This window comes from Sceloporus undulatus, chromosome 5, assembly GCF_019175285.1.
Source record: "Sceloporus undulatus isolate JIND9_A2432 ecotype Alabama chromosome 5, SceUnd_v1.1, whole genome shotgun sequence".
Lineage (NCBI taxonomy): Eukaryota > Metazoa > Chordata > Lepidosauria > Squamata > Phrynosomatidae > Sceloporus > Sceloporus undulatus.
The window spans coordinates 181135439-181162688 of record NC_056526.1 but is presented as its reverse complement, the minus strand read 5'-3'; the positions used below and the strand labels follow the sequence as shown (position 1 = coordinate 181162688).

The 27250-nt window shown below is 40.2% G+C and overlaps 1 protein-coding gene across 4 annotated transcripts in view; it reads left to right on the top strand.

Annotated features, from left to right (window-relative positions):
- Positions 1–27250, top strand: part of CFAP299 (cilia and flagella associated protein 299) — a 296430-nt gene that overhangs the window by 202822 nt on the left and 66358 nt on the right. For all 4 annotated transcript variants that reach the window (XR_006104115.1, XR_006104116.1, XR_006104117.1 and 1 more), the window contains exon 4: positions 21233–21375. Coding sequence is in view for 1 of the 4 variants with exons in the window: in XM_042469009.1 (XP_042324943.1) it covers positions 21233–21375 (143 nt within the window). In the remaining 3 variants the exon portion in view is untranslated. The remainder of the gene's footprint in view (positions 1–21232; positions 21376–27250) is intronic.

Below are 27250 nucleotides of genomic sequence, written 5' to 3'. Positions count from 1 at the left end.
CTTGTTTAATCTTATTTTCATAAGAGTACTTTCCAACTTGCGACATAAAACATATAGTAGTGTTAAGTCAAAATATACCATTGAACTGCAGTTTTCCACTAAAACATGACTTGTGTTAACTGGGGAATGTGTGGACCTCCAGATGGTAGACTGTGACTCCAATCATCCCCCACTACTGGCTATCATGGCTAGGACTGATGGGAGTTGCAGTGCAATAACATTTGAAGAATCAGTTGTCCTCCACCCTTACATTAGATAAATGCATAAACTTATTCAGTGCTCAGTATCCAAAGTTTGGGGGAAAGGGCTCCTTTTTAGCAACAGACACCTGGATCAGAAGTGAGAGACAATGAGATGGACAGCCCTAAGTACTTATTCCAGGGAAAATGGAGGTACTAGCAATAGGTTCCCCAAGTTCAGGGACGGAGATTTGTCAACCTGTCCTGGACGGGATCACACTTCCCCTAAAGGACGAAGTATGCAGTTTGGGGGTACTTTTGGATCCATCTCTACAGTTATCTGCTTCAAGGTCCTTTCGGTCCAGGTAGGGATGCGATGGCCAAAAGTGCCTGGCATCAGCTTCGGCTGATACGCCAACTGCGTCCCTACCTGGACCGAAAGGACATTGAAGCAGTGGTACTACACTGGTAATCTCTCATCCTGATTTCTACAATGCGCTCTACATGGGGCTACCTTTATACCAAGTTCAGAAGCTTCAATTGGTTTAAAATGCAGCTGCTAGATTGGTCACTGGAACACCTAGATCTGACCATATAACACCTATATTAAAATCCCTTCATTGGTTGCCAATCAGCTTCCAGGCACAGTACAAAGTGTTGGTCATAACCTTTAAAGCCCTATATGGCTTGGACCCGAGTAACTTGAGGGAACGCCTCTCCCTACATAATCCACCCCACACTCTCAGAATATCTGGGAAGAATCTCTTGGATTATCCAAATACCAGATTATTGTCAATTCCCCACAAAGCATTTACTGACATGGCCCCTAAATTGTGGAATGCTTTACCGGTAGAGATCTGACTGATTACTACTCTAGAAGCTTTTAAGAAATCAATTAAAACGGACCTTTTCCCGTGGGCTTATCCCCCTGATCTTTTATAAAACTGAAGGCACATCCCACTCTGAGTAAGTGAATGATATGTTGATATATGAATTTTAAATGTGCTGTCTTGATTTTAAGATGTATTTTATATATGGAAATTGGTGTTCCATTTTTATTGTTGTAAGCCCGCCTTGATCCGTAGGGAGAGGCAGGAAATATAAATAAACCTTTATTTATTTATTTATTTATTTATTTATTTATTTATTTATTTATTATTTCAGTAGCAGTTCAAGTGCAATGAAGCTCCATTTACTCCCATTGAAATCCAAGGGACAAGCAACTTAATGCCTCTTGTAACCTGAAGATAGCACAGGAATTGCTGTGTGGATCTGATGCAAGCCTTATAATGTTACAGTATTTTTCATGGTGAAGAATCTAAATTGAACAATGTTTGGATAGATTTTGTACATGGCTCTCTTCTCCAAACATGACCTTTGCACCCCAGCTTCACCTGCATGTTTATTCACAGGTCAGTATTGATCCATCTGAAGTACTTCATTGCTCTACAGAAGAAGAGAAGAGATGCCTACTAAGGTACACACTTGAGTGTCTGCAAACACCATGCAATACCTGAGAGAGAAAATTACACATTGACATCCTAGCTGGCACCCAATTGCCAGCAAGTGTTAATGAAAAACAATAAATATGTAACAGGGACATGCAAGCCATCCAAAGGACCAGAAAAAAGCATGGGTACCTCCAGATATTTTTTAGACAACAACTCCTCAAATTCCTGACAACTGGCCATGCTGGCTGGGATTGATGGGATCTGTAGTCCAGCATACCTGGAGCGTGCTAGGATGCGGAAGCATAGTGACCACCTTGAGGGATGAGTTGTCCAGACTGGGGGAGTTATATAGGAAACAGTGACATGGGATTGAGATCCAGCGAGGTGTATTGTTTTGAGCACTGGACGATGACTCTGGAGACTAGGGTTCAAATCTCCACTTGGCCATGGAAGCCCACTGACCTTGGGCAATTTACACTCTCTCAGTCTCAGAGGAAGGCAAAGGCAAACCCCATGGAAGAAAACCCAATGTTGGGTTCACCTTAGGATTGCTATAAGTAAAAAATAACTTGAAGGCACAGAACAGAAACAACAACAACAAGAAGAACAGCATGGGATTGTCCACCTGGAGTCATATACAGTAATTTTAAAGAACAGGAAGATTCTGAGCTGTGGTGTTAACATCCCGTTTTGAGCCACTGGCATTTTCCTTTGACTTGAAATCTCTGGGTTGCAGTTACTAGACAGATGGTGCCCGACCCAAGAACTTGACTTTTCCTGTGGTTATGTTGTTTCCACAGTGCAGGTAGGTGCTGTCATGTTGTGCTCGTATCAGTGTCCACAGGCTGACAGCATCACTGATCTTTGCTGGCTCAGGTTCTGCCTTTTCAGCTGCTGCTCAGCAGTTTTGGCCAGTATATGCATGCTTTACCTCCTCAGACTCCACTTGGCAGTGGCAGCTGAGGACTGCTGCCGCGGGTGAAGCATGCATATGAACGATCTCTGAGAAACCTTAAACAATATTTGCAGATGTTTGGAAGTCTTCTTCGAATTCTTGGAAAGAGGATGTTTTTTTTCTAATTGCAAAGTCTCAAACAGGAATTATTTTGTTAATAAACTCTTAGAGCTTATCAATATGATTTGTCTGTTTCTAATACAAGTAAATGCCTGTCAACAGAAATAAATTAAATACTTGAAAGAACTTCTGAAGACCGTGGATCTTTAAGCTTTGTTGTTGTTGTTATTGTTTTCATTTCATTTCATTCTATTTTTTTGCAAACTAGCATGGGGGAGAGTTGATATAGAATACTGAATATCTCTACAATTTGGAAGATAATTATATGCTTGCTTCTTCTTTCCTTTCCACCTCATACTACAGTATATGACACTGATTCTGATTTTATGCAAGCAACACTTGTTGCAAATTTTACTTGATGGACGATTTAACTAGTTAAGTTCAAGTTAATGTTTTCAGTTTGTACAATGGAAAGATCCACCCCACCCACCACCCCACACACTGTTGGGTGAAACTCCAAACAGGTGAAAGGGCCTTCTATAGGCAAATGTACAACTGAACTGCTTACTCTGTACTGTGTAAACTGTCTCAGAAGCACTGACACATACACCCTTACCCTCTCATCCATCCAACGTTTAGTGTGAGCATAAACAGTTATGCCTGCTGAAATTTTGTAAGTTCTTTGGCATTGTTTTCCTTTGCTTCATTCTTGAAATCCTTTGTTACATGTCCCTAGGTTTTACCTTTGACTTATTCATGGGTCATATCAAAATCCATAATTTTGGCCCTCAAACCTGCTCTTGACATGTACATGAGGTCCACTTATAGTCAAGTATATATGGCATATTGTAAGTCAGTCTTGGTTCTATATTGGGAGAAAGGCAAGATTTCCATCACATAAATAAATACGTTTATGTTAGTCAATGATCTCCTTTACTACTTGAGGCTTCCTGATCAGCCTCCCAGTTTGCCAACATATACCTTTCTCTAAGCAGATTACTAAACTGCTATTGGGTTCTTTCTCTGCAGTACCTGGAATGAGCATGAATCCATTAACCAGCTGGCAATCATTCTGACTATAATGGCTGCACCTCCCTAATTTCACTTACATAAGAGTTCCTCACATTGGATGGCATAGCTTTGCTCACATCAATATAAACATCACTCTTGTATTCATCTTCAAACTCCTTCCTCAGTTCTCACCTTTTCAGCAAAAACTTTGCCTCCTATCTTTACACTATTCCTGTTGATATGAACGCCTGTGGCTTCATGTAGGCAGTGTGTTTATTTTCCTAGCAACAGGTGACTTCAGAAACAAAAAGGCTACTGAGCTTAGTTTGTGAAATAAGCTAATAGAGAGTGTAGTTCAGGGTTTCTCAACTAGGTTTCCCTAGAACTCTAGGGTTCCACAAGTGTTTGCTAGGGGTTCCATGACAGTTTGTGCTTCTTGTTGTCATTTGAAAAAAATTACTTGATCATACATGGAGTTTACTTACATAAAATTTGGTCTTGACTCTATACACATATATTGATATATACTCCATTTAATTTGGATCATGTTTTTGAGGCCATGTGTTCTGATATATTTACACTATGTATTTAGATAGATTTTGGTATTTTCTTACTATAAATGTATTGTCATCTTTGGCTAATTCTGTTTTTCACATGCATGTATGACATTCTATTTAACTCTGTATAGGATCATAGAATCATATGAGTTGGAAAAAAACGCAAAGGCCTTCCAATCCAACCCCCTGCCATGCAGGAAATCTAAATCAAAGCATCCCCGACAGATGTCCATCCAGCCTCTGTTTAAAGCCCTCTAAGGAAGGAGACTCCACTACACTCCGAAGGAGTTTGTTCCACTGTCGAATAGCCCTTACTGTCAGGAAGTTCCTCCTAATGTTGAGGTGGAATCACTTTTCCTGTAGCTTGCATCCATTGCTCCAGATCCTGTTCTCTGGAGCAGCAGAAAACAAGCTAGCTCCCTCCTCAATATGACATCCCTTCAAGTATTTAAACAGGGCTATCATATCACCCCTTAATCTTCTCTTCTCTAGGCTAAACATCACGAGCACTCTAGGATGTTCCTCATAGGACATGGTTTCCAGACCCTCCACCATTTTGGTCGCTTTCTTTTGGACACGCTCCAGTTTCTCAATGTCCTTTCTGAACTGTGGTGCCCATAACTGGACACAGTATTCCAGATGCGGCCTGACCAGAGCAGAATAGAGTGGCACTATTACTTCCCTTGATCTAGATCAGTGGTTCCCAACCTGTGGGTCGGGACTCCTTTGGGGGTCGAATGACCCTTTCATGGGGTCGCCTAAGACCATTGGAAAACACCTATTTAATTACAGTTATGAAGTAGCAACAAAAATAATTTCATGGGTTTGGGTCACCACACTATGAAGAACTGTATTAAAGGGTCATGGCATTAGAAAGATTGGGAACCACTGATCTAGACACTATACTTTTATTGATGCAGCCTAAAATCGCATTGGTCTTGTTAGCTGCCACATTGCACTGTTGACTCATGTTCAATTTGTGGTCTACTTGGACTCCTAGATCCCTTTTGCACGTAGTTTCATTCAGCCAGGTGTCCCCCAGCCTATATCTGTGCATTTTATTTTTCTGCCCTAAGTGCAGTACCGTACATTTCTCCGTGCTGAATTTCATTTTGTTACCTTTGGCCCAGCTTTCTAGTCTATTCAGGTCATTTTGAATTTTGATTCTGTCCTCTGGGGTATTAGCTACTCCTCCTAATATATATTTCCATTTCTCTATTTTTCATAATTGTTTATACAGTGGTCCTGTATGTCATTGCATTTGTAGTTGAGACCCTGCCCTGTTGTTGTTGTTGTTGTTGGCTGTTTTTTTTTAAATAAAAAGGTTGTGGTTTTTTTAACTATAGATAAAATAATTTTTATGCAGGGGTTCCTGGAGACCTTAAGGTTATTTCAAGGGTTCCCCCAGGGTAAAGAGGTTGAGAAAGGCTGTTCTAGTTGGTGAAGTAAAAGGGTTGCTTTAAAAAAAACTGAAGGAGAGTGTCAACACATGCCCAGCCAAGTTCATTGAGCTTTTTTTTTCACCAGTGTGTTTTGCTAAATGTGCTCTGACGTGGGAGTCCACCATAAAAAGGAAGAAGATTGAAAATCCAAGTGATGTTTTGCCACCTGGAGACACTGGAACTGAAACACATAAAATGTTATGAGAAAATGGTGAAAGAAGACCTTGTGTGAAGCAGGTAGAAAAGATCATTGAGAATTTTTGCACATCACATTGGAATCAAGCTTTATAGCAGGACTTTAAGTAATCCCATGGTTGGCCTTAGGCAAAATGAATTGACTACCCTGATCAGGTTGTTCAGAGATGTTGCTTCATATTGCAATTTCAAGATACAATATGAAGGCACCACACTGGAAGCTAAACTACCAGGTGTAATCAGTTTTTTTGATTCTTTACTAGTTTTCTCCTGCTTGGACTTGCTGGGTCAAAGCCCAGAGATCCGTACAGGAGCTCAGAGAGAGAATGTAGTCACTGTTTCTCTTAGACTCCCACCTCTCACTCCCATCATGTCCAGAATCACTTTGACTCTGTGTGCAGCTGCTCTGGATAATAAACTACTAGACCAGTAGTTTGGAACATCTTCAAGATTAGTGAAGTACTCCCCAGCTCTGATCAAACTCAGCCTCTCAAGACTGGGTGCTGGGCCTACTTAGGAAGAATGCTCAAAAGGCAACTTTGGTCAGTGATGGTTTCGGACCCCCATAGTTCCTGAAAGGTCTTCCCTGCTTCTCAGCCTTTAAAAAGGCAGTGGAACTAGAATCTACCAATGTCCCCCAATAAACTATCACTCTGGGGCATTGTGAGAAAGTAAAATGGATTCCAGTTGATTCACACTGCTGTCATTGGCTCTCTACAATAGAAGTGGAGGAACAGAGAATGCATTCCTCTCCCAAATCAAGACATGGTTACTGCTGCCCCTGAACTTCATTAATCAGTTCTTCCTTGCCCATGAAGATCATCAGTGGACACCTGGCCTTTTCGTTTCTTCTTCCATCCCAGGGAAGACAAAAATTCGAGACAAGGCAAATCAGGAGTCACTTCATATGGAAATCAGTTCACAGTTCCCTGAATTGTGAGTTATCAAGTGCACATAATGACAAAGACATCTTATCATAAACTCTTCAGCAATGACGAACAATATTCCATTTGTCAGCAACTTGAGGGCAGAAATTGGGTAGGCTCTGGAAAATGTATAAAATTGGTTACTCATCTTTCCTGGCCTCAGTGTCATTATCACAAAGTTGAATGCCATTAGCAGTATGAATGTATTGCCATGTTCATAGTGAAAATCTTCATTTTCTTCTGTGATTTGCAAGTAATGAAAGAGGACTTGCATTAAAACAGGAGCTGAGAAAGAAAACAGTGGTGAGATCAGTTGTCAGCAGCCATGATGAAAGAATTCATTTCACTCTTAAGAAGCAAGATGGGTGGACATTCCTATAGCCTTAAAATCAAATGCAGTATGTGCATTTGAGAGCTAAGCTTGTGTCTCTGCCTCAGATGTGCTCCCCTTGGATTCCTACTTAGATCATGAAGCAATAAAGGGACACAGCCCTTGTTGGCTCCAGTTGCCACCTTTACTGAGAACTGAGGCATCATGCAGTCCATTACGGAGTCTGTGTATTGTGCAAGACCTATGCTTCTTTGGTGGCACACAAAAAGCACAGAAAGCTTTTCATCCGAATGGATACAAGAACACACACACACTCAGGAGCCTGTTCTCACTGTGAATTACTACTTGCAAGTGCAGCCAACACCCTGTTTACACAGATAAGCAAATCCGCAGTCTGCTGAGCTTCCTCCAGTTTGAGCAGCAGCTGTGGAACACTGTGAATAACAGTTGACTGGAAAGCACATGCTGCACACACAGTGAAAACAGTTCTCCTTCTGTATGGGGCAAGCAGCTTGTCTTCTGAAGACTTTAAAGCTGTGACATCTGTTTCTCAGCTAGCCACTGTCTCCCTGCAGTCTTGCTTTGGAGATGTAAGAGGGATGTTTTGGGGTGAGGGAGATGGGTTATTGTTTTTCCAAATATGCTCTGAACTTGTGTGTGTTAAAAAAAAAAGAATTACACAAAAGACTAAGCATGAATAAGGAATCTATTTTTTTATTCACTCTTTTTTTGATGTGCAATAGCAAATCCTAATAATTTAAATTAAGATGTACTAATTTCACTCACATTTTACAACATATTTTAATAGCTGTCAGGGTGTTTTAGAATAAATATTGGAAGAAAAAACGTTCCAACTGTTAAAGTACTCAAAAAATGTAACAGTAAAGTGAAGGAAATGGAAGGGAACAAATTTTAAGAATACTAATTAATGCTGGCTTAAATCAGGCTTCCCTGAGTATTATTAAATCAGGGTTTAGTAGATATTTTACATGCTGTCAGAACAACACGAGTAAATTTAAAGTGGGGTAATTCTGTGATACTAATACACATATTTGCATTTTTGGCTTCATTTGACAACATGATTTCATTTTTTAAAAAACCCTATAAATAAATTATTACATACTAGAAATGCTCTCTTTGTTAGCACTTAAAAGCTAAAATTCAGCAGATTTCACATAGCCTATTGGCTGCATGTTGTGCCTGCTCTGCTGTATGTGAGAATGCATGTGCATTTACCTGCTTTATTACCAGTTTTGTCAACTCTGACCGTGCAAATCACAAACCTGACAGCACAAATTTAGCAGGAAAATGCACAAGCATACATACAAACTCCCAGCATACAGTGGACACTTTCAGAACTAATCACACCATCCATCTTTTAAGGCATGCATATAGAGATTGAATCCAACTGGATTACTGTTGCTGCAGCCTGAGCAAATGTCTGAAAGATTGTTTTGATTCCCCCCTCCTTTTCTTATTATTATGTAAACACAGATCTAGGAGATGAGCCACATGCCCAGAAATCTGCTTGTACATACAGACCACTGCACTGTACTGTAGATTCTGAAAAAGTCCTTCTTTTGACTATATCTCCCTAAATATCTGATAGAAGAATTCTGGAAGAGTTTCAGGCCAAAAAACTAGTTTTTCCAAGCTCAGCAGTGCATTGGGGTGATCTGCTTGTTACAGTGTTCTGATAAATGTATTATGAAACATTAACCCTAACAATTCCCTTTTCTTGAAACCACTATCCTTTTATTTCATTCACACAAAGCAGTAAAACGTAAGATAATAATCTAGCCAGCTTTCATCTCTGTTCTAGGCAGGAGCAGTGGTTTTAACATTTTTTCCAGGATAGAACTGCTAAGGACATCTGTTTTAGAGATGTGGAAGGGAGGTCAGTTTCCCCCACTACTATACCTCACTTGATTTTTTTTGTTTTTTGCTAGATGTAACCTGATCTACAGGTGGCAAATTAGACCAAACAGTATTCAACAAAAATAAATGGGCCATCATTACAAATTTATTTTAACTTCTAATGTATTTTAAGCCTCTCTTTTGCAGTCAGATTGTTCTTTCAAGCCCTTGGGGCAGCACCTGTGAAAATGTCCTTGTTTTGGTGTTGTTGTTTTTTAAAAGCTTCCTTGTTGAGTTAATAATTAACTTCAAAATATTGTCTGCCTTTTGCTTTCCAGTCATTTACCTTTCATTTGGCATCCCTTCAAACAGTTTCTGTTGAAAGCAAGGCGGCCAAGGCTTCACGTCTCCTACAGCAACCCTCCGTTCCCAGCATCCATTTTTCCCCTGTCCGCTTTCAGACCTTGGAATTGTTAGTAGAAATGGCTAACATATTGACATCAGCCATTACTTACAAAAAAAGTATGCATTTTACATATGCATAGCAGTCACAGATTTGGAGGAGCTGTGTTCCTAACAAGCTCATCTTGATTTTTTATTTTTAAAATTCTTTCCCCCCAAAATAGAAAAATGGTCCCATCTGGTTAAAAAATCTTCCCAAATTTGCATTTTGAAATAACAAGTAAAGGTCATTCATTATACCAAAACACTTAATGCAATGACTTTGACATTAATAGAGAAAAAAGATTTTGTTATGCCTTCACTATCCCAATAAGTAATGTGTTATAGGTAAAATTACTGGTAAGACATTACTTCTAAGATCCTCCCATTATTTATTTGAATAAGCAAGAGATTTCTCAGCCCCAATGTGTTGTTTATCATTATGTATGTGAGCAGGGAAACATGTGGTCCTGTGGCTGTTGTTACATTGCACCGTAGATGACAAGCTATCTCTTGACCATATTGTCTGGTCATAATGGGAATTGGAGTCCAACAGCACTCAGAATCACAGCATCATAGAATCATAGAATTGAAAGAGACCTCAGGGGCCATCCAGTCCAACCCTCTGCCATGCAGGAACTCACAGTCACAAGACCCTCAACAGATGACCATCCAGTCTCTATTTAAAGACTTCTAAAGAAGAACACTTATGAATAGCTCTTACTGTGAGGAAGGTCTTCCTAATGTTCAGCTGGAATCTCTTTCCCTCTAGTTTACATCTATTGCTCCATGTCCTGTTCTCTGGAGCAGTAGAAAATAAGCTTGCTCCATCCTCAATATGACCGCCCTTCAATTATTTAAACAGGGGTATATCACCTCTTGACTTTTTCTATTCCAGGCTAAACATACCCAGCTCCCTAACTTGCTCCTCATAGGAAGAGTTTCCAGACCCTTCACTATTTTAGTTGCCCTCCTCTGGACATACTCCATCTTGTTAACATCCTTTTTGAATATGCGTGCCCAGACCTGGACACAGATTCCAGGTGAGGCCTGACCAAAGCAGAATAGAGTGGTATTTACCTCTAGATACTTACTTCTATTGATGCAGCCTAGAATCACATTGGATTGTTTAGCTACGCATCACACTGTTGACTCATGGTCAACGTGTGGTCTACCTAGGACTCTTAGATCTCTTTCACATATTATTCTTGTCACCCAGGTGTCTCCCATTCTATATGTGCATTTCATTTTTTTTCTCCCTAGGGTAGTACCTTACGTTTTCTCCCTATTCATTTTGTTAGTTTTGGCCCAACTTTCTAATTTTCTAATCATTTTGATCCTGTCCTCTGAGGGGTATTGGGCTACTCCTCCTAATTTGGTGTCATCTGCAAATTTGATAAGCATGTCTTGTATTCCTTCACTCAAAGTATTGAGAAAGATGTTGAATAGCACTGGAACCCTGTGGCACCCTAGTAGTCACTTCTCTCCAGGATGAAGAGGAGCCATTACTGCGCACCCTTTGGGTTTACCATTTATCAATTGTTAATCCACCTAACAGTTGCTTCATCTAACCCGCATTTTACTAGCTTGTTTGCCAGAATATCATGGGGGGACTTTGTCAGAGGCCTTACTGAAATCAATATGCTATATCTACGCCTTCCCTTTAACTACTAAGCTGATAATTTTATCAAAAAAGGAGATAAGGTAAGCCTGGCCTGACTTGTTTCTCATAAACCCATGTTGACTTTTTGTGATTATAGCATCTTTTCTAAATATTATTATTTATTATTATTATTATTATTATTATAACCTTTATTATGAAGCGCTGTAATTTACAAGCGCTGTACATGCAATCTTTTTAGTTAGACGGATCCCTGCCCTCGGCTTACAATCTAAAAAGACATGACACAGAGGAGAAGGAGTGGTGGAGGGAAAGGGTAAGAGGTCCAGCCGTTCTCTCTACCTCGAGGCCTGGACCAAGGCGATGGACTGGAGGAGGGCTTGGCTTCTAATGGTGGTAATCATTTTCCAGGAAAATACTACTCTCAAGTAGGAATGCATATACAGTACATAGCAATACAGGAAATAATAATAATAATAATAATAATAATATAATAATAATAATAATTAATAATAATAATATGTTTTATTTATAGACGCTATTATGCTTTGATCATAGCGCGGTTGTACAAGTAAAAATTGCAATGACAAATACAAAGTACAATCAAAAATTTTTAAAAGAAATAATTGATATTAATTAAAAAGAATGTTGTCTTCCAGGCGAGGCCTGTTGTTGCTGGCCTGCCTCTCTCCCCTCAAGTGGTCAGGAGGGCTCTTGTCTCAGGCAGCCTCTCTCCCCCTCAAGATGGTGGTCAGGGGGAGGGCACTTTGTCTTCAGCCGCTCTCTCCCCTCAAGATGGTGGTCAGGGGGAGGGCACTTTGCTTCAGGCCAGGCCTCTCTCCCCCTCAAGATGGTGGTCAGGAGGAGGGCTCTTTGTCTTCAGGCCAGGCCTCTTCCCCTCAGATGGTGGTCAGGGGGAGGGCACTTGTCTTCAGGCCAGGCCTCTCTCCCCTCAAGATGGTGGTCAGGAGGAGGCTATTTGTCTTCAGGCCAGGCCTCTCTCCCCCTCAAGATGGTGGTCAGGGGGAGGACTGTCTTCGGCCAGGCTCTCTCCCCCTCAAGATGGTGGTCAGGGGCGGGCACTTTGTCTTAGGCCAGGCCTCTCTCCCCCTCAGATGGTGGTTAGGAGGAGGCTCTTTGTCTTCAGGCCAGGCCTCTCTCCCCCTCAAGATGTGGTTGGAGGGGGTCTTTGTCTTCCAGGCCAGGCCTCTCTCCCCCTCAGTGGTGGTCAGGGGGAGGGCACTTTGTCTTCAGGCCAGGGCCTCTCTCCCCCTCAAGATGGTGGTTGGAGAGGGCTCTTTGTCTTCCAGGCCAGGCCTCTCTCCCCCTCAAGATGGTGTCAGGGGAGGGCTCTTTGTCTTCGGCCAGGCCTCTCTCCCCCTCAGATGGTGCTCAGGAGGAGGGCTCTTTGTCTGTTTATGGTTTGATAAACAGGCACCAAAAAACATCAATAGTAAGCGACCAATTATGCAATGCCGGAAGGCTTTCTGACAGGATGGTTTTCAACTCCGTTTTTGAAGCTGGTTAAAGAGTGATGGCTCTCTGTTAATGAACTGCTCTAAATCAGATAGAAATTTATGGGCCACAGGTTCCCACAGCACCTGGCATAGGTCTCTAATGGGCAACTCTCCTTAACTGCTTTTCCCATAATTGGCCCTTATAATACATCACATTGATATGTATCTTGGAATCACATCATCTCTATATGGAGGGAAGTGGAAGTCACTCTGTACTTCCAATATGAAAGGAGCTTTCCACAAGAATGTCCAGCTGGATGGAGACTTGTACTGTTTTGTCCATTCATGTTGAGAGCCCAGCACACAACGGTGTGGAGAAGAACCTTTACCGCTCTTTTAGAGAAATACAGGGGTACCCCGGGTTACGAATTAATTCGTTCCGCCGCGCTTTCGTAACCCAAAATCTAGAAGGCGAAAAAAGCCATGGCGCTAATGGGGAAAAGCCGCGATTCGTTCGAAAATAGCGCCGAAAAGCACCAAAAAATTTTTCGTAACCGAAATAACTTCGTAACCCGGAAACCGTTTTTTTAAATGGATTTTTTTCGTAACCCGGAAATATGTAAGGCGGCGCATTCTATCCGGGGTACCACTGTAAACTTCTAACAGGAGGAGGTTGGTTCCCACTATTCGTTCTGGATAGTCCCTCCCGATTCTTCTTCTGCTCTTAATCTTCTATTGCCCTCGCCTAAAAAAATTTCTGTGTTTCCTCCTGTTCTTTGGATGAACTATCTACACTTCTGAACTCTTGCAACCTGCAACCTGTCCTCTGATCCACTTCCTACTCGTCTTTTAATTTCTGTAGACTCCCTCTTTCTGCCCCGCTTCTCCATATCTTCAGTCTCTCTCTCTCTACAGGCTCCTTGCCTTCGGACTTTAAAATGCTCTCTTTCCCCAATTCTGAAAAACCTTCTCTCACCCTCCTCTTTGTCTAGCTATCCGTCGATTTCTCTTCTTCCCTTTCTTTCTAAGGTTTGAATGGGTTGTTTATTTCGCTGTCTTGAGTTTCTCGAAGTCAACTCCATTCTTGATCCTTTCATCTGGTTTCTGCCCAAGGCATTCCACAGGACAGCTCTCACTAAGATCTCAAATGACCTTTACGGGCCGGCTAATGGCCTTTATCTTCATCCTTCTTGATTTGTCTGAAGCCTTTGACACCGTTGATCACTGTCTCCTGGTTGACAACTCTCTGACCTTGGTCTCGCGACTTGTTCTTGACTGGTTTAGATCTATTTGTTGGCAGATCTTTTGCAGTGGTTGCAGGTAGACAGACTTCATCCTCTGTTCCCTTATCTGTGGGTGTTCTCCTAGGGCTCTGTCTGGTCCCCTCTGTTTTCTCTCTAACACTGTCTAGGTAAACTCATTAGCTCTTTTGTTCCTACATCTGTACGCCGATGACACCCAGTTGTATCTTTCCACCCTGACCTTTCTCCAAGGATTGAACAGCAAGTTTCATCTTCTCTCGCAGCTGGTTTCACAGTGGATGGCCAGGCGTTTGAAGCTCAACTGTCCAAGACGGAGCTTCTTGTTTTCCTCCTAATCCCACCTTCAACACTCCTTTTCTGTCTCTGTGGACCACATTTCTATTCAACCAGTCCAGCAAGCCCGCAGTCTTTGTTTATTTTTGATTCTTCTCTGTTGTGTACCCCTCAGATCCAGACCACGCTAAGGCTTTAGATCTTTTATACAACATTGCCAAAATCTGACCATATCTCTCTGCCTCTACTGCACATCCTTTGTCCATGCCCTAGTGGTCTCACGACTTGATTACTGTAACGTCCTCCTGGCTGTGCTTCCTCTTTCACCTCCGTCCTTTAATTTCTGTCCGCATTCAGTGCCCCATTTCACATCCGCCCACCACTCCGACCACATCTTCTGTGTTGGCATCCTTCACTGGCTCCCCCCTCCCTTTTCGTATTCATACACTGGTACCCCGGGTTTACGAAATTAATTCGTTCCGCCGCCGCTTTCGTAACCGGGATACTTCGTTAAGCGAATAGCCCATAGGCGCTAATGGGGAAAAGCCGCGGCTGCGCCGCGGCTCCATTTTTAAAAACGCGCCGGGGTTTTTTCGTAACCCGAAAAACCTTCGTAAGCCGAAACAAATAAATCCCTATGGGTTTATAGTATCCCGAAAATTGTACACCTGGGTATTCGTAACCGGGGGACCAGTGTATAAGCTCCTGTGACCACGTTTAAAGCCCTCCAGGACTGGCCCCCTACTTATCAGACCTTCTTTCTCTCACCTTCCCACTGGGCCTCGTTCTGGTAGTCAAGGTCTGTGTCCCAGCCTCGGATTTCCCTGCCCCATCTCGGATTCGCCCCTTTTCACTCACTTGCCCCTCACTCCTGGAACTTTCCCCCCCGAACAAGAGCCATGTCTTCTTTAACCGCTTCAAAACGGAGCTGAAGACCATCCTGTTCAGAGAAGTTCCCAGGCATTGCATAATGTCACTGCTTTTGTTGTTCTTTTGTTGTCTGTTTATTGAATCATTTCCTGTATTGCTATGTATTTTATAGTATTATCTACTAGAGAGGCCCCTTCCCCACCACCTTCCCTTCTCCTTTGTGTCATGTTCTTTTTAGATTGCAAGCCTAGGACAAGGAACTGTCCCAATTAAAAGCATTGTAGTACAGCGCTGTGTAAACTTAACAGCACTTTTAACATCAAGGTAATATAATACTAATAATAATAATACTAATAATAATAATAATAATTAATGTAGATGTCTGAGGCCACTACTATCAATCTGTCATAAAACACTATGTATCAAGGTGTAAAACAGAACTTGACAATGTGTTGTAGAACCAATAACCAAGAGAACATGATATCATATAAAATAAATAAAATAAAACTTTTATTTATATCCCACTTATTTGTAAGAAACAGTTCAAAGTAGCATCCAACAATTAAAATAATACAGATGTACAGAGATAAACATAATACAAATATACCAGCATATCCTCACACCTCAACTCAGGAAACATATATATGAATGTATATATAGCACTTTTGAAGGAATTATCAGTTTTTTTTAATTGTAACATTTTCCAGCTGTCTTTAGGAGAGAAGCTAGAAACACTTCTTCCTCTTCTGTAGTTGGAAAAAATACGCCACCACAACACATATATATATATATATATATAAAATACATGCTTTGTTTCTTTTAATCTAGGATAACAAATGATTAGCTCCTGAGGTCCTCTCAGCCTCAACTGAATTTGTAGATTGGAGCCTTGTGATTGTAGAAACACTTTCAAAATCAGTTTATCTTTTTATCTTATTTTTTTTCTTGTCGCTAATAAACAAAACTACCACAATATCAAATCAGTGGAACTGAAACATTTAACAATAAATCAGTCCATAAATTAGGATAAGAACTCAGGAAGATTAACCAGTTAAGTACTATTGCTGAAAATGAAATAAATTAAATACCTAATGAAATAAAAACATGCCATTGTTTTTTGTTTTTTTTTAATATTTTGCAATTGTGAGGTGAGCTTTTATGACATAGACCAAATTCTTGACTGCCACATAGACAATGAAACTTGTTCCGTGGATTTCCAGTGTAATGCAATTTATAATTTCACTGCAAGGCATAGAAAACTGGTTAACGTTTTGTGTAAAAAGTGCTTGTTGGCTCTTGTATGTATAGATAGAACACATAATTGGAGTGGCATCTTCATTGCTTGCCTTATATTTGTACCAATCTCATTAAATACCTATAGCCAGAAACTGTGTATTTTAGGGCAATGCCACCAGAGATGGCACTAAGATCCCATATCCCTACAGATACACCAGCAATCCTTGGGACAATTAGGAAACATATGGCTAAGGTGTTATCAGGGTTAGATGTTGGTAATACAGCAATTTGATGGAATGCTCTTTGATTGGACCAGAGAAACTAAGGCAAAATGTGTAACCCTTAACCTGGAACCGAGAGCTACAGTTAGTTTTAAGTTGTTCCTTCAGCAATGGGCTTGATTTTATATGACCTTGCACATGGAGATCTTCATGTCTAAGCAGTCTTTCCTTTTTCCAATCTTTAAATTGATTCAATTTATCAAAAAGAATAAATAATTAGTGTTAAAATTCATCTTGCAAATTTGGGTATCAGATTGAGAAAGTTTTTAATGACTCTCACCAGGCACATATAAGACAATAGTCTGATTTTTTTTTTCTTTATTGCGATTAGCAACTCCCTAATATCCCCTTCGGTGTAGAAATTTATTCCAGAGGCTGGGGTGGATCTGTATATGACTCAGTAGGTGTGTGCACAGCTATTTACAGATGTTGTCAATGAATATAGATTTCCAAAGATGTTGGGTAATAGTTTGTGCAGTGTTGGATTTTGTGTTCTCTACATTTAGCTTTCAGCAATATGTTACTCAAATTTTTGCATATTCAAATTAACACTTTCCATTTAAGGAATTTGGCTGCAAGCCCAAATCACCTACACACAAAATGCAGCATTGTTGCTGTTATCACTTAGCACTGCTTCACACATGGCAATTTTCCAATACAAATATGCCTTCCATATAGTAACAACACTGTAGAATATATGCCATCATGTGTGATAAAGATGCAAGAGCATCTATCCTATGGTCCCATCTGAAAAGTGTTAAGTGTTTCAGAGCACCCAGTGTGAGAATATACAAGAAGGTGAATGAACAAGCACTTCCCACTACTGCCTACTTCTTTCCCATTCCCATTGACTAATGACATACATATAGATCTACAAAAGCAAGCAATCTAGTTGCATCCCTAGCAATAAAAAGTGTCTTCATTGGGTTTTCAGCATTTGCCACTTTCCTCTTCCCATGGCCCAAATATAGGTTCTTGGCCTTTGATATTAGGAATGAGAGAAGCAGTGTCTTGAAAAGATGAGGCAAGCCCAGTCCTGGCTGGTAGGTAATCTGTTCTTATCATAACATTGCTTGCAAACATTTAACCAGGTAAAAGAATGCCTGCTCAAATGTTCATCCTATCACTAATGTATGATGGGTGCCTGATGGTTGCTTTCTATACACATGACGGTCTGTGGTTGTCCATGGGATACATACATGTGTCTGAGACATAATGGAACACATTCATGTGTACCATTTTGTAAATGACACCAGTTTGCATGGGTTTATACCTGGGATAACTAAGGCTGTAAATCTTTGCTCAATATGTGAAACAGGTTTTTAAAAAAACAACTTTCAAAATCTGTTCATCATTAAGTGAGATGGCATGAAGTTTTAGCAGATTTTTGAGGAAATGTCTGTAATTCTGAAATAAGTTCTTGCCCACATTTTGCAAATTATTTTTAATCAAATTATGACAGCTGCTGCCATGCTGCATAGATTTTTAAAATGTATAAGCATTGCATAGGTTGTTGACATCTTTCTTTTTACCAGTAATCCCGTCCTATGCTTACTGTGTGTGTGTATGTGCATGCTTGACTTAATAAAGATTCAAAGAATAAATTGTTGTACAGAAGCTTTTTATGTAAATTTCAGAAAAAAATGATGGGAGGGTAAGACTCTCCTCATTTTGCTCTATCTCAAATACTTACATAGTGTTTTGTTATGAAGCTCTAAAATGTCTGCGGATGATATCCTATGTTGAGATTGAGTGGTCTAAATCATTGTAGTTATGGAACACAACTGTTGGGGTGAATGACAGAATTATGAATCTGAACCAATGCACCAAATGTGCAACTGGACCCACAACATGTATATGTTCATCCATGCATAATAGCATTGCATGTACAATTCCTCAGCCACAACTGTGAAGTTAATGTGGACCTTCAACATCAGACAAAAATGTTCAACCATTGCTATAGGAGAACCTATGTTTTCATATCACACCAACAATATCTTGGCCTAAGATTCCAGAGTATTTGAGGAGCCACCTGGGATTCATTCTTACTACAGAATTGTAGTACTGTACTATTATTCCACTTTAACTGCCATTGTTCTGTCCTATGGAATCCTGGGACTATCAGTTTTGTGTGGAGCATTTAGAATGCATAGTCATAGACCACAGAATACCTCACAAAACTTTAAAACCCAGGAGTCCATGAGGGTGTACAGATTGGCACTTTATGCTGGCCTGCACCCAGACTAGGGCTGCAGTAGGGCTGAGTGTTCACACACTCAGAATCCTACTTTCACCGCCCGGCCACCATCATGGTGCGCACTGCCCAGATGGTGTGTGTCATGATGATGTCCCTCATGTGCAGTGCTTGTGATGACCCTTCTATGGTGCAAATCAGAGTCACGTTTCATGACTCCTTTTTACACCAGGTTGGGGGTGTGGCGTGCGGTTGCTGCATCCCCAATCCAGTGCTTCCAGTGGCGCTGTCTGTGCAGTCTTCATAGGATGTAAAGTGGAATACTAATGCTATAATTCTGGTCACATTCAAACTTGCCCAGGTGTTGTCTTTGGAGAGTAGTTTGAAGTCCCCCCGCATTCTGAGATGAAATGAATAGCTACCTGGAAGTATGGCCTTACCAGTAGTAGTGAGACTTCAGCTTCCTTCCCCTATGTACATACCTTGATGTTCTGTTGAATTTTGAGTGCCATGTTCATCTATTTTTTCCTAGGCTATCAATTAAGCTTAAATAACTTTAGTACCACCTGCAGTTTTACTGGCGTTTTTAACTGTTACTATGTGCTGGTATTTTACTGTTGTTTTCTCATGACTGTATTTTATGGTTTTAATTGATGTTAGAAATCACCTTGGGGAAACTTATATTGAAAGGTAGGGCAAAAATGTTCTAATAAATAAATGTTGTGTGTGCAAAGTTTTTGGGAGGGCAGGTTGAGAGGGAGCAGGCAGAGACTGGGATATGCACTGTGCGGACTGTGGTGATTCTGCATCCTGATCGTCTAAAAATGGCTTTATTTATTTATTTATTAAGCTTTAAGACTGTCCAGTGAAATCCTCATTGACTTAATTATGATTATGAGAATGGGTTATCTACCATTGATCATTTAAGGGGGGAGGGATGTTTAAAAGACTGCATATAAACCTGTCTTCTCTAAGGCAGAAAGGTGTGGTACAAGTGAAAAGCAATAGAACATCTTTAAAATTTCCATCCAACACGCTTGTAGGTTTTATGAATGAAAGCTTTATAAGTGCTTCTAAATGAATTTTTGAAAGGGGAAAAACAATGAAGATGAATGCTGACAGGTGATACAGCTTCAAAAGCAAAACAGGAGCCTTTGTACCTTTATCACAAGGTGTGTAGATGTTTTTTCTCCATTTCAGATATTTTTGATTGGATGTTTGAAGTTCTCTTAAAAAGACACTGATAGACATCCAGGCTGTTTCGCTGTAGAGTTGTGTTGTTTTTTTTCACATGGCAGGTTTGTGTTAAAACACCTATTTAGGAAATTAATTTTATAATCAGATGAGGGTTGAAAGATTTGCTTTATGGTGTACCCTGAACATAAGACTCAGTACACTTTGCCAACTTTTAGAACACTAGAACATCTCATGTAATTTAAGGTTTTTTATTTTTAATCTGTTATCTTAACTTTAAAAGGAGATTGCAACCCAATTCTTCTTAAATCTGTGACACGTCATCTGCCTTTTATCCCCTGAAGCTGCAGTGCATTGTATGTTACAGTTCCATCTGTTTAGAGGATAGAGTTTTCACTCTTTTATCACAACTAATATTTTTCTAATTTGAGACTGAATGTGCCATAGCTGGAGTGAAAGAGATACTGCTCTGTGTGTGTGTGTCACAAATATTAAAAAGGTAAATAATAAATCAAATAATTAAGCATTCCCTTATAAAATATGCACAGTCTAAGTTAATAAATCTCAGTGAGAGTGAAGGTCCATAAGCCATCTGTAGCTGAAAGAAGATAGATGGTCTTAACAGGTCTTCAACAAAACAGAGGCCAGACCTGTTTTTGACTAAAGGCGACTTCAGTGGTGAATAAAAAGTTGTTATATTTTCCCCATCTCTTTCCTCCAGAGTGATGCATGTGTTAGTTGAAAGCAACCCCATAATTGTATTTATATTAGAACACATTAACAAATCAGCTTCAAAGCAGTACTTACTTATCAGATGAGTATAAAAACCTCAGAGGATAAAAGTAAACCTAGTTCACTACTCAGATCTTAATGCTGAAGCTCAGAGGTTCTTTTAATATAGTGAGCTTTTTGCCATGACCTACATGTCTTATTTGTCATCAGTTATCAACCCAGTGCATACTGAAGATTAATGAACCCTCAAGGATGACAAAATCTTCTAAAGAAAGCATGCTACACCAGTGAAATAGGAATACGCTATGCCTCACATAAGTAAACGTGGGGAGTTATATTCTGTCTAAGGAGTCTGTGTCTTCTGTGGGTCCCTTGAGCACTTTAGATCACTGGCAAAGGGCTGTAGTGTCCTTAGTTCTCCTGGAGCTTTGGCCAAGCCTGTTCAATCTCTCTGTTGTCTTTGTTGAGTGAGAGTACTCCCTAGAGCACTTCCAACATTATTAAATGGCAGAAGAGATTTGGCATCTATTGGATTTGGCTGATGATGTTACAATAAACAAATTGTACCACTGTGCTGCTGATAGTACAACAGACAGATTGAAAGCTTGTTATGTCTTCAAGACCAAATCTTATAAGATCAAAAAGCAACCAAGTATTCCTTGTTTGGACACGTTATCTTAATCATAGTTTTTCTGCTCTCTTTTTAGTCAATAATCTTCATTCGGGATCAAAATGCCCGTGGTCAGGAGGTATCTGCATATATTGACTATGCACACCGGCTGAAAGTGGATGAATTTGAAGTCTATTTCAGTGGGAAGAAGAAGCTTTTCCCCAGGCGCACAGATCTGAGGTGATAGTTCATTTTCTTCCCATGTATAAAAGAAGGTATACAGAGTTCTTTGTTGACATGTATAGAATGATGCATCTCTTGAGGCATAATACTGTAATGTCTAGAGACCATGTCTTGCATATTCACAGAATAACTTCAGACAGAGTTATAGTGGGTCTTGATCTTATAAGGTTCAATAAGTATTCATTTGACATGTCCCATTCATTCTGCGGTTTACTTGGAACTAACAACCAGACTTAGCCCGTTGTCTCCTTCAATAATACTAACGCAAGCAGTTTCATATGGAGACAGACAATCTTGCAAATATCCCTAAAAAACCCAAGGTGCAAACATTTTTTAAAATAGTGCTTTTTATTCCATTCAGCAGCTCAACTGGAGACAGTATGATTAAATGTGTACAAAATAGTATAATAATAATAATAATAATAATAATAATAATAATAATAATAATAATTTTATTTTTATACCGCCCTTCCATAGATCAGGAAACAATTACACAGCAGCAAAATAAAACAGAATAAAAACCCCGTTAGCCAGTCCTCTTTGCCACAGAAGAGGAAGGGAGGCCCACTGGACTTTGGTCGGGGAATGCCATCTGAAATAGAAAGGTTTTTAGGTCCTTTCTAAATTGGGCCAGGGAGGTGGCCGAGCGGAGCTCTGTGGGCAGCGTGTTCCAAAGGGCCGGGGCGGCGATGGAAAAAGTCTTCCTCGTGGTAGAGGTCAACCTAGCCCCTGGCACCCTAAGTAATTGCTGCCCAGATGTTCTGAGGGTGCGGGACGGAATGTACGGGGAGAGGCGGTCCTTCAGGTATCCTGGGCCCAAGCCATTTAGGGCTTTATAGGTCATTACCAACACCTTATATTGTGCCCGGAAGCGAATAGGCAGCCAATGCAAGTCTTTAAGCATCGGTGTAATATGGCTGGCCCTGGAAGTTCCAGTGACCAGCCTGGCTGCCATATTCTGTACCATTTGTAGCTTCCGGGTTTGGTATAAGGGTTGCCCCATGTAGAGTGCGTTGCAGAAATCCAATCTCGAGGTTACCAGAGCATGTACTACCGTTTCAAGGTCACTCTGGGCCAGGTATGGGCACAGCTGGCGAATGAGCCGAAGCTGATAACAGGTGTTCTTGACCGTCGCATTCACCTGAGCAGTCAGGTGAAGCGACGAGTCAAGAAGCACCCCCAGACTGCGCACGGAGTCCTTCACAGGGAGCGTGACCCCATTCAGGACAGGTGGAACTACCGCCATTCCTGGACCAGGGGAACCTATCACCAGTACCTCCGTTTTCTCTGGATTCAATTTGAGTCGGTTTTCCCTCATCCAGCCCATTACTGACTCCAGGCACGCCACGAGAGGAGAGACGCCATCCTCAGTCACTGCATCAGTCGGAGACATAGAGAAGACTATTTGGGTGTCATCAGCGTACTGATAACCCCGCGCCCCATGTCTCCGGATGATCTCTCCCAGCGGTTTCATGTAAATGTTAAATAGCATGGGAGACAGAATGGCTCCTTGAGGGACCCCAGTTATAAGGGCCCTCTCATCGGAGCACACATCTCCCAGCTGCACCATCTGGGAGCTCCCAGAGAGGTAGGACCGGAACCACTGGAGCGCAGTGCCCCCGATTCCCACCTCTGCCAGGCGCCCCAGAAGGATACCCTGGTCTATGGTATCGAAAGCCGCTGAGATGTCCAAGAGCACCAACAGGGACACGCTTCCCCTGTCGATGCCCAGACGGAGGTCATCGACCAAGGCGACCATGGCTGTCTCAACCCCGTAACCCGCCCGGAAGCCAGTTTGAAATGGGTCCAGATAATCCGCTTCATCCAAGACCGCCTGAAGCTGGATTGCAACCATAAGTATACAAAGTATATTGTATACTTCTAATATAGGCAAGAGTGTGGCATGATGATCAGAAAGCTCTGAGATATTTCATGGTCTGTTATATCACTTGTTTGGCTACATTTGGTGGCCTATAGTTTTAAAGGATGACTTGTGTGTACTGGAAAATACAGTCAGTCCTTGATATCCACGGATTCTTTATCCACAGATTCAACCATCCATGGTTGGAAATTTTCCAAAAAAAAGTATAAATTCCAAATAGCAAACCTTGATTTTGCCATTTTATGTAAGCAACACCATTGTATTTAATGGAACTTGAGCATCCATGGATTTTGATATCCATATGGGGTCCTAGAACCAAGCAGCAGCAGATAACAAGAGCCCACTGTACTATGTTTAAAGTGTGTCATGTATAAGAAGCCAGGAATGGTAACTGTCAAGTTCAGCATCAGAACCACAGGATATTGGATCCAACTTTGCAGATAAGTATGAGTCTTATTCAATCTTGCTTTGCTAGGTTGAATAAAACAGCTACACCTCTGTACTAAGGACCTTCAAATTTGGATATAAATATATAGCTCATAACATTTCCTTCTGTTCCTTAGATGCTGGTCCATGGTCATGAGATATCAGTGTAATGTCAATTAAGAATTAGAATAATCCTGTTTATTTCCTTGAACTAAGGAAATTGTAGGTATTTAAATTCTATGTGATCTTTGCAACTAATGTTCTTCATTCATTGACTCATGCTTCAGTTGAAATCATACGTCTCATTCGCCCAGCCACATTATTATTATTATTATTATTATTATTATTATTATTATTATTATTGCTATCTGTACTATAACAAGTGCTGTTACCCTCTTTCTGCTTGCATGCCTTGAGCTGGAATTGCTGAAGGCATTTAGTAAACAACTTCTTATCTTTGTAACATATGTCTTAGCAGCCAACGGTGGGGCACAACATAACAACGCCCTCTTTGCATTCTCACTTAATTGCTTCTTTTTTTGTCATACCAAGATTAAAGAGAAATCAAGCACAAACTTTTAACATCCCTGCAGTGCTCTCTTAAATTTGGAAGGTGTTCCCCTTCGCATCTTGCTAGCCAAGCACTTGCCTAGACTCATTTCTCATTATTTTGTCAGTATTGCCATTCCTTGACATTTTAATATGGGTTCTCTCTCTCTCTCTCTCTCTCTCACACACACGCATACACACAGAGTTATCATTTGGCAACAAGGCTGAACGAGCAAGCTTTCTGTCGTCGTAAGTTTAGCAAGCCCAATTACGTGGCTCTTCTCATACGCAAAAGCAATTGTGACTCCATAATTTTCATGTTCCTTGGTGTCTCAGCTCCCAGGATTTAATTGTAAGGCTGCCTTTCCAGGAATATTTAACAGTCAACTGGATATCAAAGTAATATTAAATTGACAGCAGCAAGTCCATCTCTTTCAATACTCACCTGTCCCAGTGGCATACAAAATGGAACATAGGAGGGATGATTTAAGAAGCAAAAGGTGCATGTTATGTCCCTTCTCAGGACTTAGCTCTCTACTGGTCACTCCACCAAGATGCTTTTCTGGGCTAGCTTCCAATACTGAAGTATACCTGAAAGAGAAGCAGCACTGGAGGACAGACCATGAGCAATAGAAGAATGGTCTCAGCATGCTTTTTATTTTTGAAGTTCTATCTTCTACACACATGAAAAACATATTTCAGCATGTAAATTTTGACATTCAGGACTGTTTCAGAAGCAGTTATTTACTGTGTGTTGTGAACCTCCCTGTTCTGCTTAATGACTTTTGAAGTCTTCTGTTGGTATTCCCCAATACATACCCAGTTATGTAATTTCATGTTGTATTATTACTTAATATCACACCAACAATCTGTGTAGTACTCTGAAAAATACAAGAGAACAGTTCCCTGCTCTGCAGAACTTACAGTCTAAAATGCATGTCTCTTGGGGTTTATGATCTAAAATTCAAAACACAGAAGGCAAAAGAGGAAGTGAGAGAGGACAGAGGCAAGGAAAAATAGGTGTTCATTTCAATTACACATATATATTGGTTTAGTTACCGAAGTTTGTGGGGACTAAGGAGTACAGCAAAAACATCATAGCATTTTCAGTCATTCATACTTCACAAAATATTTTTATTTCATATTTACTGAATTTTGCATTGAACATTTTTCTTTCATGTCCAGGCAAAGTTCTCTTGAACTTTTTTTTAGTAAAAACATTGCAACAGTAATATACAATAAATAAAAACTCATCTTAAATGTTATTGTGGTTTTACAGCCCTTGAAAATCTAGTTAGGTAACATGTATCAGCAAAAATGCTGCTAATGATCATACTGCTTAGGTAAGGGAGTCTTCTGAGAATAAAGAATGACTTGGGTACAAAATTGGGGAGATTCTTTATTTACACATGAGATGAATGGTTACCGTATCTCTAAGAATAGATTATGTTTTGTTATACTTCTTTTGAATCTGCTAAAGAGCATCAGCTTCCCAGCAAGCATTACTTGCCAGACTTTGAACCGTGTAACCTATGGCTATATTTCAGTGTTTGACTCTGTTGGCATACAATACTGGCATCTCTGTATAATTTTAGACAAGTCTGGTGTCTGTGGTTTTCAAATGTGGTGTTTCAACTATCCTGAACCCACCCTTTCCACTTCCTCCCCTTGCCACATTCATTGGTAAACAGAAGTCTTTGTACATACTTTGTACTCCGTTTTTTTCCCATTCATTTTGGATGAAATTTATTCAGATAAGTAGTCTTTCTTACAGAGCAGTGTTGGGCAGAAACAAATAGGGCTTACAATTGCACTGGCAGAAAGAAAGCCTTAATTGTAGGTCTTCCTCTTGCTGCCCCAGCTTTTATTTTAAACAGAAAAAAGCTCAAGTGCAAAGTTAATTTATTTGCAGATGACCTTGCTCCTTGTTCTTGTGTTTTTCAGGTGTTTTTCATTTTTTAAAACTCATTCATGTCTCATGCAAAATTATCAGAGTGGAAAGGATACTTTGAATTAAGAGCAGTTACTTTTTTTTCTTTTTTTTAATTTTTAAATTTGTCTTTCAGTTAGAAAACTCTTCTTAAGAGTATGGGGTTGGGAAATATAGTTATTCGTTTAGGTAATTAACGAATAATAAAACATAAGAGAGCACTAGTCTTCATAAAGAAAAGGTGGTGGAAGTATGTTTTGAAAGAGAAAGGTTGTTTTGATGAAACACTTTGAATGTAAATTTTATTATCTGTGTGGTAGATGTTAGTTTTGAGAGGAGGGGATGTATTGGATGTAATGTTTTAAGTATGTCTAATATGTTTAGATAGTTTGTATATGTTTATAGATGTTGTACGATGTTATTTTATGTTGTTTTTTAAATGTTGCAATAAAGAATTAAGAGCAGTTTCTGAGAAATCAGAAGGCTTTTGTGTGAGATAAATAAATCAGTTACAGGTGCTAATGCTGGAACTATGAGCTCTGCATGCAAACGTTAGGAATACAAGGACTGATTGGTTGTTTTGCCTCTGTAATGCTCTGAACTGTAATCATGACTTTTAATCCAAAATAGTAGGTCTTTTTTTCTAGCAAAGTTAATACTTTCCCTTAGAAACATACTTTTCAGGAAACATTTCCTTCTACCCAAATGAAAACTGTTGTCCTTTAATTTCAGTAACAGAAGATGGAGGTTTAGTGGTTTAAGTGTAGGATTAGAACTCTAGAAGATCAGGGTTCAAATCCCTATTCAGCCATGGAAATCCACGGGATGATACTGGGCAAGTCACACTTGTTCAGTCTCAGGGGAAGACAGTGTCAAACCCCCTCAGAATCTATTTTGCCAAAAAACAACAACACCCCACCCTATTATAGGGTCGCCATAAGTCAGACTAAGCTTGAAGGACTGTAATAATAAAGCAGCATTATTATGGCATAATGTCACAATGCTGTCTTTAAAAATTACACTGCTGTCTTAAAAATAACATAAAATAATAAATAATGATTTGTAAGAAAGTAACACTGTGTCAC